At 44.9% G+C, this 17,476-nt stretch overlaps 1 protein-coding gene and 1 long non-coding RNA gene across 10 annotated transcripts in view; one reads left to right on the forward strand and one right to left on the reverse strand.

Annotated features, from left to right (window-relative positions):
- The window catches only part of Pitpnb (phosphatidylinositol transfer protein beta), a 51,814-nt gene extending 51,086 nt beyond the window's left edge, over positions 1 to 728 (reverse strand). For 2 of the 3 annotated variants that reach the window (XM_038346544.1, XM_038346545.1), the window contains exon 1: positions 607 to 728. In XM_038346544.1, coding sequence (XP_038202472.1) covers positions 607 to 626 — 20 coding nt within the window. In that variant the 5' untranslated portion in view covers positions 627 to 728. The remainder of the gene's footprint in view (positions 1 to 606) is intronic. The other variant, XM_038346546.1, reaches the window with a different exon arrangement.
- A 102-nt stretch (positions 729 to 830) lies between these two features.
- The window catches only part of LOC119825028, a 32,553-nt gene continuing 15,907 nt past the window's right edge, over positions 831 to 17,476 (forward strand). For 2 of the 7 annotated variants that reach the window (XR_005287159.1, XR_005287162.1), the window contains exon 1: positions 839 to 1,200. This is a non-coding gene — a long non-coding RNA (uncharacterized LOC119825028). Of the gene's footprint in view, positions 1,201 to 1,843; positions 1,975 to 17,476 lie in introns of all 7 variants that reach the window. The other 5 variants (XR_005287161.1, XR_005287158.1, XR_005287163.1 and 2 more) reach the window with 5 other exon arrangements.

Below are 17,476 nucleotides of genomic sequence, written 5' to 3' on the forward strand. Positions count from 1 at the left end.
AAATTAGGACCTTTTAAAAAAAAGAATTTGAAATGAAAGTGGTGGGGTGGGGAGAGGAGCAACAACAAAACTGGTCATATTGCAATCCCTAATTTTACAAGGAACACTGATTCAGGTGACAGCTGAACATTCCCCGCCACCACAGTTTCCTGTAATGTTCACGGCTCTAAGAAGAGGGAAGCCACAACTTTTCTACAAAATCATGGGACCAGTCCGATGCACCTTGGGATATCTTCGTTTGCCACACCATGTGTTTAACACCGCATTTAGCCCGGTGAAGCAGGTGGGGCCAGTGTCGCCTCATCTTAGAGGTGCGGGGCCAGAGATCGATGGCAGGGAGATGTGCTAGGGGTCAGGTCCACTGAGTCTGCCGGCGTTCCGGCATAAACTTCCGGGCAACCCCTTTCCGGGCACTCCCGGCTCCCACGGGAGCTCCGGCCGCGCCGCTGAGCCAGGCGCGGACTACGGAGGGCGGCGTCTCCGCACAGGGCCTCGGGAGCTCCAGTAAGGGGTTCGCAGCATCCCGGGAGTGCCCCCCACACTGAGCCAACCGACCCTCCTCAGCTCGCGTCCCGGAGCCTCATTCTAGCCCACCGACCCACTCACAATTCCTTAATCAGCACCATCTTCCGGGAACCCTCTCACAGTTGCCTCCGCCACCGCCGCCGCCGCCACCGGGCCTCTCAGCACGCATGCGCAGCCCGGCCGCCCAATGGGCCGAGCTCCGGTCGCGCATGCGCGCCCACCCCCTTCCGCCGCAGGCCATTGCGTCAGAGCGCCTGGGGGCTAACTCCGCCTAGTCCACGCCCCACCCTCGGCGCACGAGGCCTCCACTGCGGCTGCGCGGCCCTTTGGCGCGCCCGTGAGGTGTGGGCCGCGCTTGCGTAGACTTGGTGAGCGCTGGGGCTGCAATGCTGTCCGACGTCCCCCAGGCCGCTGCACGGGCGTTTTCGAGTGAGTTCTCCAGTCGGGGTCCCAGACGGCGTTGTGCTTTCATTGGCTTTGCATCTCCTTGCTGCTTCCAGAGGAAGATCTCTTCTGACAGACATCTGGCTTCCATCGTGCACATTAGAGACTTCACACAGGCGTGGAAGCCGATGACGCCAGGTTTTGAGCCTCAGATTTAGCAGGACGGTGTTCTAGAAACCCAGACCAGTGTTTTAACCCAGATGTGTTGGTCCCTTGTGCTAACTTTAAAAAGTATGTGGCTGCTTTGCCTGCTTTTATGTCTGCTTCATGTGCGTGTCTGATGCCTATTGAGGCCATAAGAGGGCGCTGGATCACGTAGAACAAGAGTTGGCAGACAGTTATCAAATATCATGCGGGTGCTGCGAACCAAACCCGGGCCGTCTGCTAGAGCAGCCATTATTTTTAATAGCTTAACCCCTATCCAAACATTTAATCCTCAACAAATGCAACTTTTACACAACAGAGACCCAGTTGGATTAGGAGAATTCTACCAGCCCCCCCTCAGGTATTGGTTTCACCAATATGTGCTTTCCAGGAGGAGAGTTAATTACAGTAAGAATGAAAGGTAGATTTTACTGAGACTAATCCGAAAATTCCTGAGCACAGTGTGTCCAGCACGGGCTTTGTGCACTAGTAACACAGAACTCTGATCAGCTTTGAACAGTCGCTTGGACATAACCTGTCAAACTTCTGCCTATCTCCACTCGCTGAGATTCATAACTTGGGATCCAGGGGCCTTTTGGTGGGACTCCCAGGGAACTGGTGAACTTTAGACATTATAGGCATAATTTCATGTCAAGGCACATGTTAGTCACCCTGCTTACTCTGTACTCTGTCAAACCATACTTTTTTTTCCTTCCTGGATGATCTTGAGAATATTTTTTATGAAAACTGGAAATAGCCCCAAGCAGTGGGGTCGGTCGTACCAATTTGAGAAACTGGATTGGACTTTGGAATAGAAGACCTGGAACTGAATCCTGGCTCTTTGACTTAAAGAGCCCTTAGGTAAAGAACCTTGCAGAGACTCAATTTACACAACCCAAAATAGATGATTACCATCTGCAGCAGATTTGCTTTAGGGAATGAGACTAAGATATGGAATGACTAAGGAGGTAGCTCTGTCTATAGAGTACTTGCCTAACGTGCCAGAAGTGGTAAGTTCAACACTACAGCAAAAACAAAATTAGATGAAGCACCTATGTAACATACCACATGGCAACTGATGTTTTTTTTTTTTTTAAATGTGAACCATATAAAATCTTTCAGGAATTGGCAACAGTAAATTAAAATATAAAGCCAGGAAGGGGCTAGAAAGATGTTAAGTGGCTTTCTGCTCATCCAGAAGACCAGCACCCACATTAGGTGGCTCACAACCACCTGTAACTCCAGCTCTGGGCATCTGAAATCTCGGACTTGTGCACACAGTTTCACATACAAGCATACACATACGTTTTTATTATTAATGTTTTTGTTTATTCTTTGGGAATTTCGTGCAACTCTTAAAATATAATAACATTATTTCTCCCCACCCTCGTTTATCTCTCCCATGTCTGACCACACCTTTGCTTCTAAAAACCAGGGCTTTCCATTCTCTTTTTAAAAATAATTCATTTGCGTTAGTATTTTGCTTCCATGTATGTCTGTGTGAGGGTGTCAGATCTTGGTGTAGAGTCAGTTGTTAGCTGCCATGTGGGTGCTGAGAATTGAACCCAAGTCCTCTGGAAGAGCAGTCAGTGCTATTACTTGCTGAGCCACCTCTCCAGCTCCCTGGCTTTTCATTCTTATTATCATCACACATACATGTAAATGAATGGATGTATAAATAAATGCAACTTGTTAGTTAATTCAATGTTGCCTGCATGCTTAAGTTGCTAGGGCTGACCACTCAGTATTTGGATGGTCATTTAGGGCTCATCCCTAGGGAAGACTAATTCTCCCCTTGCTTCTGTCTGGAGTGCAGTTGTTAATTGCTCATAGATCTTCATCTCGGGGTGGGGGTGAGATTTTCCGCATAAGTGTGGGATGTCAGATGTCATTGGAATTGTTCAGGTCTTGTTTAAGAAGCCATGTTGAGGTTTAGGAGAAAGCACCATCTCATGGCTGAGCATTTAAGTGCAAGAACTGTGTTGTTAGCATATCAGCTGTGGCTGGGCACCCATGGCCAGTGTTCTCTGCAATGGTCTCCTGCTGCTGCAAGAGGGTTTTGAAAAGGGGTGAGGTATACACTTATCTGTGGGTATAAGGATAAGAATTTATAATGCAGTTAAGGATTATGCTAGTTTAGTAAAATGGCATTTGTAGATTCTCCTCTGATATCCATGGCTTCACTAGCCACATGTAGTTGGCTATGTTTCCTGTACCAGGCATAATTTCCCTCCTGTTAATCAGGCCTTTTATCCAATTAGACAACTGTTGGTTACTGTGTTAGTTGGGATTTTCTAGAGGAACAGAATGGTAGAATATATGTGTGGATGTGTGTGTATATGTATACATATATATTGGTTTGATTAGAGTGGCTTACCAGCTGTGGTCTAGTTAGTCCAACGATGGCTGTCTCCTACTGGAAAGTTCCCAGTAGTTGTTCAGACTATGAGACTGAATGTCTCAGCTGGCCTTTAGTCTGTGTTGGAATCTAATGACATTGACCATACTCCAGAGGAAGGCTATCCAAGACTATTTGGGCAACAGAGATTGATCTTGAAGGGTTTTTGTTCTTTCCTGACACAGTGTTAGATAGATTTTGGAAGAGTTGAGGGAGCAGGGTTACAATGGTCAAAGCAGGCACAGAATTCTAAAAGAACTCATAAAAAAGTATCTTATGTTTTAATAGTGAAGTTGGCAGAGCTGAAACTTCTTACCCTTCCACAAGAGGGCAGCACAGAGTTCAGATAGGTTCATGCAGCTGTGTAGGGCAGGAGCACCTGGAACAGGCTCCGCTGTGTGCTCCCTTCTGTAGCATTTCTCTCCTTGCTGCATACTGCTTTTTGCCCTGAAGTCTGTTCTGTGAGATAAGAGAGTCTCTCCCAGGCAGTGATGCACACATCTTTAATCCCAGCACTCACTCGGGAGGCAGAGACAGAAGGATCTCTGTGAGTTCAAGGCCAGCCTGGTCTACAGAACGAGTTCCAGGACAGGCTCCAAAGATACAGTGAAACACTGTAAAAAGATAAGTTTGTGGACTTTTTAGCTGATGTTAGCTTCAATACATGATGTGGACTGGAGCCTGCAGAAGAAGGCAGAACATCCGGTGGGATCGTTTTTCTAATAGGGTGTTTTTGGCCATGTGAAAGTAAAATTCTGTTGGCTTTTTAAAAATTACATAGTTTTACAAACTCCTCGTCTCTCTTTTAAGGAAGATGTGAACAACATCACTTGACAAACAGTAACGGCCTTTCTCCCCTAGCTCTGGCTCTTACATTTGATCACAGTAATGGACTAGGCACTATAGTTAGGTCAGGCCAAGACCTGCACAGTCATGCAACAAGTATATTGCATTCTTGCAGACCCAGGACTTTAAACCAATCCTAAGTTTTCTTTATATATAGAACCTAACAAGGAAAAGACTATGTCATGTGGTCAGTAAGTTTTAAATCATTATGAGAAACAGCTTTAGCTATTATCAGTGATTCCAAAAGAAGACATAATTGAGAGAGGTGATGGATTTGGGTGTGCACAAGGAAAAGAAAATTGCCTATAATATTAAGAAGTTCAAGACAACCATCTGTGACTTGATAGAGGGGGTATAACATAAAGATATATGAAGCCATTTGTAAAACTAATTTCTGTTTCCATTTACTCTCTTGTAGCCTCAGAAAATGCGGCTAGTAATTAAGACGCCATTTTGGTGCTGCTTGTTAATGCGCCACTCCCATTAAACCTCACACTGGTGGAAAGAGCTGTTCACAGGCAGCCTCAGGCAACACTTTTCAATAGCTAACTTTGTTAAAAATATGTTTTCCAAATTTCTTGCAATAAAATGTAATTGCATTTTCTGTTTTCACTTGCAGAGACTCTGCTCGTACACTCCCCACAGTCTGGGTGCTGGAGGGAAGGTTTGTCAGACTGGAGTAGTAGAACGACTTTTGAATCCTCCCCTTCCTGACCATTCATAATTTAAAAGTTTCCTGAGTTCTCTGTCAGATTTTTTAAAATAATTTGCTTAACTTTATTTTATGTTCATTGGTGTAAAGGTGTCAGATACCCTGAAACTGGAGTTATAGACAGTTGTGAGCTGCCATGTGGGTACTGGGAATTGAACTCGGGTCCTCTGGAAGAGCAGCCAGTGCTCCAAGAGCAGCCAGTGCTCTTGACCACCGAGCCATCTCTCCAGTCCCTGCCAGATTTTTTTTTAAAAATAGTTCGCTTATAAGGTTACAGAGTGACAGAAGAGAGGTTTCAGAGTAAATGCTTTTCAGTGGCCCCATGTAGAAGTTACCCAGAGTTGCTAAGAAGCGATGGGCAGATCAACTGCAGCTTTGCTGGGCACCAGGTCACCCCAAGAAATCTGTGAAGGTAGGAAATTTGGGAGCAGGTGAGGAGGGAAGGAGACACAGGAGAGAGCCACCCTGTCTCTTATTTTTGGTAATGCATGGTCATGGCCAATGAAAATATGCACTGCTTTATAAAATCTGCCATAATCCAGTGTTATTGTTGTAGGGGTGAATAGCAAACTTCTGACATGTCTTTAAGTCAGGGTCAGAATTTCCCCTTTCACACTGCAAGTGCTTGCTTCTGTGACTGATGTGTAATGACTCAAAGCAGTGGGTTGTTTTAGAGTAAATATTCTTACAACCTTTAAGCTTCCTGTATCTGCCTATCTGAAGACCAGTCTTAACTCAGTCATGTCTACATCATAATTTTAAAAACTGATAAGGAGCCAGGCAGTGGTGGTACTTGCTTTTAATCCCAGCACTGGGGAGGCAGAGGCAGGTGGATCTCTGTGATTTGAGGCCAACCTGGTTTACAATAGCTAGTTCTAGGACAGGCTCCAAAGTTACATAGATACCCTGTCTCGAAAAACCAAAACCAACCAACCAACCAACCAACCAAACAAACAAACAAAAAAAAAATCTGATGTTCCAATGAGATGGTTCAGTGGGTAAAATTTCTTGTTCCCTGGGACTGACATGGTGGAGAGAAAGCCAGTTCCCACAGATTGTCCTCTGATTTCCACACACATGCAGTGGCATGTGCACATACACTTACATGTTCATCCACACACAAATAAATAAATTCAAAATCAAAAGGAATGCTGGGCTGGGGAGTCAGCTCAGTTTGTAACGTGCTTGCTACACAAGCAAGCGTGTGGATCCAGATTGAGTCCCTAGTACTGATGTAAGGCCAGGCGTGACGGTGTGAGCTGTAATCCCAGTGATTCAGTCCCCACTACTGATGTAAGGCCAGGTATGGTGGTGTGAACTATAACCCCAGTGTGGAGGAGGCAGCAACTGGAGGACCCCTGGGGCAGCCTAGGGATGGCTACCCATTCTTGCTGAGTAAATGAACCCCAGACCGATGAGCAAGGTAATCCCAGCGCTCAGGAGGCAAAAGTTAGATCTTTTAAGTAGGAGGCCATCCTGGTTTATATAGGTTTATATAGTTTCAGGCCAGCCAGACCTGACTCACAAAAACCAAGGTGAACAGTTACAGAGGTGCAACACCTGTTACTGTCCTCTGGCCTCCATTTACACAGTCCCCCCCCTCCCCCATGCACAGGCACTCACAAAAGAAGTGCCAATATCTGGTTGGTCACTTGGAGTTCTTTCTCCAGATGCTAATAAATGTTATTGTGTGGATGAGATGGCTCAGCAGGTAAAGGTGTTTGCCATCAAAGCCTGATTTTGAGCCCTATGTTAGAAGGAGAGAGCTGACTGACTCCTAGATGTTGTCCTTTGACCTACATGCACATACACACGCGCACACACACACATACACACACACTGTGGCGCATTCACACAAAACATTTTTTTAATGAAAGTATTCTCTATTTTGCACTAATTTTCTGCTTAGTTTGCCCTTTTGGTTTTTCCTGGGACACATCTGATTGAATGAATCTGTCTGTCTGTCTGTCTGTCTATCTATCTATCTATCTATCTATCTATCTATCATCTGTCTATCTTTCATCATCATCTGTCTGTCTAGGGTATTAGAGTAGCTCACAGGTTGTGATCCATTTAACCCAACAATGGCTGTCTAACAATGGAAAGTCCCAGAATCCGGTAGTTAAGTCTCTAAGGCTGGATGTCTCAGCTGGTCATCAGTCTGTGTCAGAATCCTGAAGAAGTAGACTCTAATGCCACTGAGGGAATGAACTTACCAGTGAGAGAGAGGGCAACCAACAAAGAGCAAGTGCTTCCTTCTTCCACCTCCTTTATGTTACTACCAGAATATGTGGCTTAGATTTAGGATGGCTCCTCCCACCTGAAGTGATCTGCAGTTAAGATGGGTTTTCCTACATCAGATGAGACAAGTAAAGAAGTAAAGAAAAATTCCTTTAGTGATTTGAATTTTTAGTTAATTCTAGATGTAGTCAAACAACCAACCCAGAATAGTCATCATCCCTGGGATTGTTAGCAGACTATAGTTGGTGAGGACGGCCTTGCTGTTTTAGATCTCGTGTGTATGAGGTCCTGCAGGGTGGCCACCACTCATCTTGAGTTTCCATCATCTTCTATAATTTCATTTGCCTGAGGTCAGCCAAAGCCATCCTTTAGTTTTTGTTTGTTTGTTTGTTTGTTTGTTTGTTTTTTTGAGACACATCTCACTATGTAGTTCTGGCTGTCCTGAAACTCACTCTGCGGAGCAAGCTGGCATCAAACTTACAGAGATCTGCCTGCCTCTGCCTCCCAAGCACTGGTATTAAAGCCATGTGCCACCACTACCTGGCTCGAAGACCAAAATATTAAAAGGAAAAGTCTACAAGTAAATAATTCCCAAGTTTTAGATTGAATGCTATTCTGTATAATGTAATGAATGAGTTTCTGCACCAAGTGCCTCAATCATCCCTTTATCCTGTGTATTCATCACCAGCCAAACTGCCTTGATATTCTAGTCCTTGATTTGCTATCCCTCCCCCAGGATAAGGGAGGGGTCTATATTTGACTCTCTGCCAAACTTGTTTTGCTCAACATAACTACAGGCTTACTTACATGTGTCACTGCAGATGACAAAAATCTTTTCTTTTTAGAGGCTGCATAAGGTTTTGTTATATATCATGAAGTATATTGTCCTCACCCATTCACTGGTGTCTTGTCCATTGTACATAATGCTGCCCTGAATGTGGAAGTGTGCGTGCCAGCGTAACAATTCCTTTTTCTTTGGTTGTACTTAGAAATGGGATAGGTCATAGAGTCATAGAGTAGTCCTGTCTTCGTTGTGTCCTGTGGTGGTTACCTTGAGTTATATTCTGTGCAGCATGATAGTCCCGTTTCTTCCGTCTGGTCCCACTGGCCTAATGAGCAAGTGTGCAGAGCATCAGAGGGTAGCTGCCTTTCCCTGGCGTCAGATGCTGCCGACTGTTCTTCCATGTTGCTGCTAGCCCCGTCTGCCTCTTTTCAGAGACATGTATATTCAGGCCCTTTGATGACTTCTGACTGAGTTGTTTGGTCTGCTTATGTTTTCTGTATTAGCCTCTTATCAGATGTGTGTTATGTAAGCATCGTCTCCCATTCCCATTGGGTAGAGAGATGAGATGTCTTTTCTCTCTACTGCCTGTTTCTCTGTGTAGAAGCTGGTAGTTTAATGCTACCTCATTTGTCTTTTTTCTATCATGTGTTTTATTTATTTATTTATTTTTGGTTTTTCGAGACAGGGTTTCTCTGTGGCTTTGGAGCCTGTCCTGGAACTAGCTCTTGTAGACCAGGCTGGTCTCGAACTCACAGAGATCCGCCTGCCTCTGCCTCCCGAGTGCTGGGATTAAAGGCGTGCGCCACCACCGCCCGGCTCTATCATGTGTTTTGAGTCATATGGAAAAAAAAAAAAAAAACACCAGGTCAAAATCAAAAGCTTTTCTAAATGCATTTGGTTTGACATATTGAGAGCTGAGTGTGGTGGTACACGCCTATATTCCCAGAAACTGGGAAGCTTAGTCAGGGGGTGTCTTAGTGCTGTGAAGAAACACCATGACCAAGGCACTCTTCTAGAAGAAAGCATTTGGTAGGAGCTTGCTTACACTTTAGAGAGCTAGTCCATTATCGACAGGCAGGTGCTTTACATCCTGATCCCCAGGCTTCTGTTTAAATCTAAATCTCAGTTGTTCAATTTTATCAATGAAGTCTTGAGAGCCAGATGCTGCGGTGAAAACCAGCTAGCTCAGAGACGCAGAGAAAGCACCAAGTCGACCTTCCTCCTCAGTGGACGGCCCAGAAAGAAAGCTTTCTCCTACACCGTCTCAAACAAAACTCCTCAAGCTGATGTCCCTCCCTCCTATTTCCTGTTTGGCTTCTCTCCATCCTCCTGACTCCGTCTTGCTCTCCATGGGTTTTTCCTGCCATCTGGTTGCTCGCTCCACCTCTTGACCTATGGTTGCCTTTATCTAATTCTGTTTATAATAAACAGAACGCTCTTGTATTAAAGGTGTGCGCTAGGACTCAGCCACACCACAACTAGAAACAGGTTTTTCCAGTAAATAATGCAATCTTGGGATTCGCAGTGTGATCAAATATCCAGTAACAAAAGAAAGGCAGAGAGAGAGAGAGAGAGAGAGAGAGAGAGAGAGAGAGAGAGAGAGAGCGCCTGGTGTGGGATTTTGAAACCTCAAAGCCTTCCCCTAGTGTCATACTTTTTCTCCGACAAGGCCAAACCTTCCAATCCTTCCCAAACACTTTATCAGCTAAGGAGTAAGGATGCAAATGATATGAGCCTATGGGTACCACTCTCGTCCAAACCACCATGGAGGATAGCAAATTTGGGGCAACACTGAGTTATACAGAGTTCTCAGCCAGCCTGGACTTCATAGTGAGGCCCTGTCTCAAAAACTGAAAGAAAGATAGACGGAAGGGAGAAAAGAAGAAACTGTTGATAAATATGACTATGTAAAAAATAAAGAACAATTAAATCACCAAAATACTTCAAATCGGTAACTAGGAAAGCTATGTCCTAGTAACTTACTAACAGCTGCTCCATTCCCGAGCACCATGTGCAGACCAGAGACCTCTGCTTGACCTACTTCCATCAGTTTCTGTTGTGCTTTACTTAAGATGGTACTGAGTCTGGGACACCTTCCATCCGGACTGGAGGTGAGCATGGGGAACAGACATTTACAATGTGGCCTTGCCACGCTGTCAAAATATTTATTAATATAAAGAGAAAAGAGAACAACAGAAAAGCCTGGAGAGCAGCATTTCAGAGAAGGGACTGAAATACACAGCACCAGACATCAGAGGACCTGCAACCATGCTACTTCACAGAAGTAAGAGCTCTCGTCAGACACATTAAAAGGGAACTGCCGCCGGGCGGTGGTGGCGCATGCCTTTAATCCCAGCACTCGGGAGGCAGAGGCAGGCGGATCTCTGTGAGTTCGAGACCAGCCTGGTCTACAAGAGCTAGTTCCAGGACAGGCTCCAAAGCCACAGAGAAACCCTGTCTCGAAAAACCAAAAAAAAAAAAAAAAGGGAACTGCCACATGGCTGTGATATTCTCGCCAAAGGCCTACAGCCTTCATCTAACCACAAAGAAACAACAGACACAGCTCAGAGGACATCACAGTTCTGCCAACAATAAAACACTTCCGGGAGCTAGAAAGATGACTCAGTGGTTATGTGCATGTACATGCATACTTCATACTCATATACACATGACACACACACACACAAACAATAAAATGAATCTTGAAAAAAAATCTGGAAAGTAATTAGACAACAACTGCCACGGAGATTTATTTCCGTGCTGACATGTGTCCACTCAGCTCTCGATGCGTGTCCTAGAGAACTGCCACACGCCTGAGAGACTGGCTGCATTTTTAAGTACCAGTCTGCCCTCCTGCTGCGGTCCCCAAGTTCCCACCAAGTAGTGGCTGCTGAGACTATTTTCTCCTCCAGGTGTCATACGACAGGCATTTGTGACTTCTTACTGCTTGAGTAACAGTTCATTGTGTCACTTGGTTGTGTGGTTTTCATTTGACCCATGCTTGTAAATGGGTTTTTATAAGTGCATCTTTTCTGTGTTCATATGTCACTTGGCTTTCTTTTCCTATAAACAGAGCATTCACATGTCTTCTTAGTCATTTAATTAGGTCCCTACCTCCACCCTCCCTGTGTGCATGTGTACGTGGGGGCGGAGTTGCCACTGCCTCCACAGTGTGGGTCCTAGGATTGTAAGGATTGTTTGACAACAAGCAACCGAGCCACCTTGTCTGTTTGAGAGCTCCTAGTATATTAACGAGATTAGCTCCTTCAGTTAGGTCCTCTGATTTCTGGTGCTGTTTATTTCAGTCCCTTCTCTGAAGTGCTGCTCTCCAGGCTTTTCTGTTGTTCTCTTTTCTCTTTATATTAATAAATACTTTGACAGCGTGGCAAGGCCACATTGTAAATGTCTGTTCCCCATGCTCACCTCCAGTCCGGATGGAAGGTGTCCCAGACTCAGTACCATCTTAAGTAAAGCACAACAGAAACTGATGGAAGTAGGTCAAGCAGAGGTCTCTGGTCTGCACATGGTGCTCGGGAAAGGAGCAGTTTACACAGTGTGTCCAGGCCTGAGCATAGGGGTCTTCCCAGAGCTGACCTCTGGCCTGAGCATAGGGGTCTTCCCGGAGCTGACTTCTGTGCTGTGGGACAATGGTTTTACCCTGTAAACATTTGTTTCTCGTACTTGTTTAATAAAATGCTGATTGGCCAGTAGCCAAACAGGAAGTATAGGCAGGGCGACCAGGCAGGAAGTAGAGGCGGGACAATGAGAGCAGGAGAATTCTGGGAAGAGGATTCTGTAGTCTGCAAGTCATGACCCAGCTGCAGAGGAAGCAAGATGTGACTGCCTTGCCAAAAAAGGTACCGAACCACATGGCTAACTCAGACAATAATTATGGGATTATGGAAGTCATAAGAATTAGTAAATAAGAAGCCTAAGCTCATGGGCCAATCAGTTTCTAACTAATGTAGACCAATGTGTGATTCCTTGGGACTTAATGGCTGCAGGACAGGGCAGGACAGAAAACCTTAGTCAACACCTCTGGCCTGAGCATAGGGGTCTTCCCGGAGCTGACCTCTGCAGTGAGGTCAAAGGCCTGGGGAAACTGTAGTTGTGTTGTGGCTGGAAGCTGTGCAGGATAGGTTGCCAAGGGAGAAAACAAGCTGCTGTGAGCATTCAGAAGGGAATCACAGAGCCAAGGGCGAGTCCCAGAGAGGCCACCTCTGCACTGAAGGCTGCTTTTGTCCCACAAAGCAGCTTGAAAACCAGCCTGGAGAGGCCCAAATGGTAGCCTAACCATATATCAGAACAAAACAGGTTTAAGGGATGTAAAAAGTGACAGAAAACTCAGTAAGGTTTCACTTCAGCTGTGGATGGTAATTGATAGGAGTGTGGGCAGTAGAGTCGAAGCCAGGGGAGAGGAGCTGGCCCGAGTGATAGAGAAATGTTTAACAAGACATGGACAATTAAAAATCTGTAGACTCCCATGCTCCAGAAAATTCCATGTGCATGAGAAAAGTGACATGGGAGACCTTTTGAAAAGTCCTGGAGCCACTTTTCCATATGGATATTGTCCTGCTGTCTATCACACCTGGAATTTATCCACTTGCTTCTGATTTTATTCAGTGGCTTATAACTTGTAACTAGCGTGTTTATTCAGTGGGTTACAACTTGTAACTAGCGTGTTTATTTAGTGGGTCATAACTTATAACTAACATGTTTATTCAGTGGCTTATAACTTGAAACTAGCGTGTATATTCAGTGGGTTATAGACTGTAGCATGTTTATTCAATGGGTTATAGCTTGTAACTAGCATGTTTCTTGAAAAATCACATTTCATTGTGTCTGTGAGTGTGACAATATGAGCATGCTCATGACACATCATACATGTGTGTCAGTGGTCAGTTATCTCTTATGTGGGCCCGAGGAATTGGACTCAGGTCATCAGACTTGGCAGTAGGCACCTTTACCTGCTGAGCCATCCTACCAGTCCACTATTATAATTTTTAATACTTGAATTCTGGCTTTTTTATCCCATGGGAGCTTCTTAACAGTTGGTGGAGTCCTTTGAAAACCTCAGTGAACCTATGATCACTTTGTTGCATTCTGATAGGGTCACACATCCTGGCTCCTCTTAGCCACTTTCCTGTGAATGCTAAGTGGTCCTTGGTGCCAGGCCCTGGGGCTGTGCATGCTCCTATTGCTTCTGTGCTGTTACTGCTGCCAGGCTCTCTCAGCCATCCCTGTACTGATCCATTTAGTGATTAAGTGAATTTACATCAATACCTCTGATTCCTTCCCACTCAAGGCTGCTTCCAACTTTTCTTGTTTAACTCCTCCTCCCTGGGCAAGAAGGCTAATTCCCATGATCCTTAGCATATCTATGTGTTGGATCAATCTTGCTTTGTAACATGTCATTGCCACCACCATGGGTGGATGTTTCCCTAGTCTGCACAAGGCCACTGTCATTACCCTTCCTATGCATGATGTCCTTAGTTTAGATACTTACCTTGCTTAGAATACTTCATGGGTACTTCTAAATCAGATCCAGTTAATGGAACAGGCTACTTGTATATTTCAGACGGATGGATTACATGTGAAAGGGCAGGAGCTTGTAATCCCTGCAGAACCAGAGGCAGAAAAGAAGCTGCATACCCTCCCCCAGGCTTGCCACTGTGCAAGAACCACAGAACTTCTCTGAAAATAATTGGCTATCTCTAGAATCCTTGACAATAATGTTTTCTTTTTCCATCAATTTTTAGGTGAGAGACATTCAAGAATCTAGCTGAGCCACTCATCTGGAAAAGTTCAGGGAGTGGTCCTGACCAAATTATGTCTTGGTCAGTATTTAAACTTTAAGAAAAGTTAATTTAAATTTTCCTCCACCCTCAGATCCCCTCACACACCCAAGTAAAGAGTGTAGCCCAAGACCTGCTATGAGGAGCCTGAGTAGCTTGTGGAAGCTCACAGAAGTGAATCCGTTCCACTTTGACTAAAGGTCAGAGAGTTCAGACCTATTCTTGTTTCTTCAAGGTTATTGATAGGAGGTTTGACTTAAGGAGTGGCTGCTAACAGGAAGTTTTTGGCTTAGGGTGTAGAGTTTGATGTTTTTGGGTACTGAGAAGGTAATTACATTGTTCTTTGTATTTTTGTAGAGAAGCAGGTTGCCTTCTCCCTCCTCTTTGGATTGGGGTAGATGAAGCCTATGAGAAATAAACACAGGGTGAATCTCAGTATTTACTGGATGCCCTCCCGACTCTTATCAGTTGTCTCTTGTCTGTCTCTTATTCCTCACACTCTCCAAGCACATACAGATAAACTGGGCAGATCTGGCAGTTGTTGCCTGGACGTGGGATATGACAAATGGGCCCAATGTGAATCTCATGGTAGTAACTGTAGAACCTGAAATTCAGCAATGAGAGATGGACGGGAACAGTTGAGGGTGGGGATCAGACCACAGAAATGTGAGTTCATGAGACATGAGACTTGGCACATGCCAGCAACACCTCCCCGCCCTCCACGTATGACTTGTTCACATCTCTGAACAGCTGTGATGATGTTGCATTGCCATCAGCACATGACAGTGACTTTGTGCTGTGTGATAAGACTTTTCTGGGGAGATGCAACACACATGTCTACTCACCCCAGATAGAAAGCCACAGTACAGATACCACCAAAGTCCAACCTGGTGAACCATGAGTTTTATTGGGGTTAACTGAGGATGCCCAAAAATGTGAGCCTATTTCCACATTGACCAAAGGTCAGAGAGTTGGAACTCACCTCTATTCCTTCAAGGTTATTGTGTTTCTATCCCCAACAAAGGTCCCACCTAGATTTAGATCAGAGAAAGTCCTGCTTTCTCAAGGTTATTGTCAACAGGTGTGGCTCATAGCCCACCCTTGTATTTCAGGTATAGAGAAGTAGATATGTCTCTACCTCAAACAAAAGTCTAAGGATCCAATTAAGGTTCCAGTTCCTTTAAGGATTCCACCCAGGGAGTGATTTGCCTACATGATATTTTGGTCTAGAGTGTGAGCATGACTTATTTTGTTCTAGCAACAGAATGTTTAGCTGTGGATGTAGCCCATGACCTTCAATTGGTATGTTCATTGCCTTGCATCATGTTAATGCAGTCAGAGGTATTTTAAGCAATTGGAAATTAAATGTGGGCGATTTCAGTATTCACTGGAACTCCTTCCCAAAACTCCTCTGTGTTTTTCTGTCTTATTATTTTCACGTTTTAATATTCTTTACTAATGTTTCTAAATTCCAACGCCCCTACCCTGGCAAGTGGTGTTTTTGTTGAGGCTGGTCCATGACAGTTACTAACAGGAATATGGATAAGGGGTTATTTACAGGACCAGAAATGATTCAGAGCATCACCCATGTCCACCCTAGCATGGGTTAAACTCAGAATTTTGGATATCTGTGGCACAATGCACAGGCATCTCAGCAGGTTAGAGTGTGCTCTTCCTAGCTGCTTTAGTCTAAACCTCTTCTAGACAGCTCTGTTGGTCTCAACTTCTTTCCTGGAGCTGGCTTGATTTTGGAGTCTTCTCTGAAGCTTGGCTTGCCTGATAGTGACTCTCAGCAGTTTGCATGTTTATTCTTGCAAGGAAGGACCTAGTGAATCTGGTTAGTTTCAGAGATTTCTTGGTGTAGGAGGGTCTTCTGGCTATGTGTTACTTTCATTGGTTAAATAAAGAAGCTGCCTTGGCCTTTTGATAGGCCAGCCCTTATGTGGGTGGAGTAGACAGAACAGAATTCTGGGAGGAAGAAGGCAGTGTGGCAGATGCCATGGCTCTCCTCTCCGAGATGGACACTGGTTAGACTCATGCTGGTAAGCCACAGTCATGTGGCAATACACATTAATGGAGATGGGTTAAATGAATATGTAAGAGTTAGCCAATAAGAGACTAGAAATAATGGGCCAGGCAGTGTTTAAATTAATACAATTTCCGTGTGGTTATTTGGTGGTAAAAGCTAGCCGGGTGCCAGGAACACAGCCTGCTTCCTTTTTTTTTTTTTTTTTTTTTTTTTTTTTTTTTTTTTTTTTTTTTTTTTTTTTTGGTTTTTTCGAGACAGGGTTTCTCTGCAGCTTTTTTAGAGCCTGTCCTGGAACTAGCTCTTGTAGACCAGGCTGGTCTCGAACTCACAGAGATCCGCCTGCCTCTGCCTCCCGAGTGCTGGGATTAAAGGCGTGCGCCACCACCGCCCGGCTAACAAAGGCCTGCTTCCTTTTACAACAATTTCTAAAGCTAAATTTTCATTGTTTACCTGCCTGCTTAAGGACTGTTTGAAATGGATTAATAAAATGCTTCAGGTTCCCCGAGGGGCACAGCGGGCAGCAGGCCATGAGATCATGCCGCATGTCCCAAGCCGGGTAGACAGCAGGCAGGGAGTCCTGAGAGCAGCCAGTCCCAGGCAGGGATGGTGCACAAGACCACGAGGAGAGGCAGACAGACAGGCATGCCATGAGACCATGCTGCAGGTCTCTGAAGGTGGCTGGTCCCAGGCAGGGAGCCACATGGCGGGGAAGAGACAGACAGATAGGCATACCATGCAGAGTGAGGTTGGATATTTATTTAGTGGTGGGTTATGGAGGGGAAAGGGAGAAGGGGAGACAAGCAGAGAGGCAGAGAGAGAGAGAGAGAGAGAGAGAGAGAGAGAGAGAGAGAGAGAGAGAGAGAGAGAGAAGGGAAAGACAGAAGCTGCCTCTTCAAGAGGGAGATGGAAAATGAAGGGACTCAGGCTGGAAGCTGAAGATCAGCTTGCCTGGGTGGATGTGGGAGGGAGTGGTGTGGCTTGTCTCTTAAAGGGACAGGACAGATCATTACATTCCCATCTCTTTTTTATAATAAAAAGGCAGGAGTTTAGGCACAACAGGTTAAAGGAATTGGGGAGGCAGATTCCCAAGACTGCTTCCTGTTTATTTGTGAGCATTGTCTTTGGGGGGAACCTGAAAAGGCTGGTGCTGGTCACATTCTGGCATAGCTGGTTTCTTTGCTCCTGTCCAGTGTTTGTGGTATAGAAATGTCTGGTGTCTCTTACACCTGTTTATGGTATTGGCAGAACAGAGGACAAAGTTGAGTTTAGGGGAAAAAGTTTTTAGGACCAGGGAATTGAGGGGGGTATATCTGACCTGTTTAAGGTGGATCCTTTAATTTGGCTCCCTGGAACTCACAAGAATTCTTTGGGTTTGTGAGAACAGAAGTTTTAGACACATGCATTGTATAAACAGTAGCATATCTATGTCAGAATGACTGTAACAGATATTTTTGCCCAATGAAAAGTATTTTTAAGGCAGCGTGAGAGAGAAATTTGATAACTTGTATTTGTCCTCACACCTTTATAACTTGTAGGTCTTGTATTTGTATTTTGTTAA

The sequence above is a fragment of the Arvicola amphibius genome, chromosome 10, assembly GCF_903992535.2.
Source record: "Arvicola amphibius chromosome 10, mArvAmp1.2, whole genome shotgun sequence".
NCBI lineage: Eukaryota > Metazoa > Chordata > Mammalia > Rodentia > Cricetidae > Arvicola > Arvicola amphibius.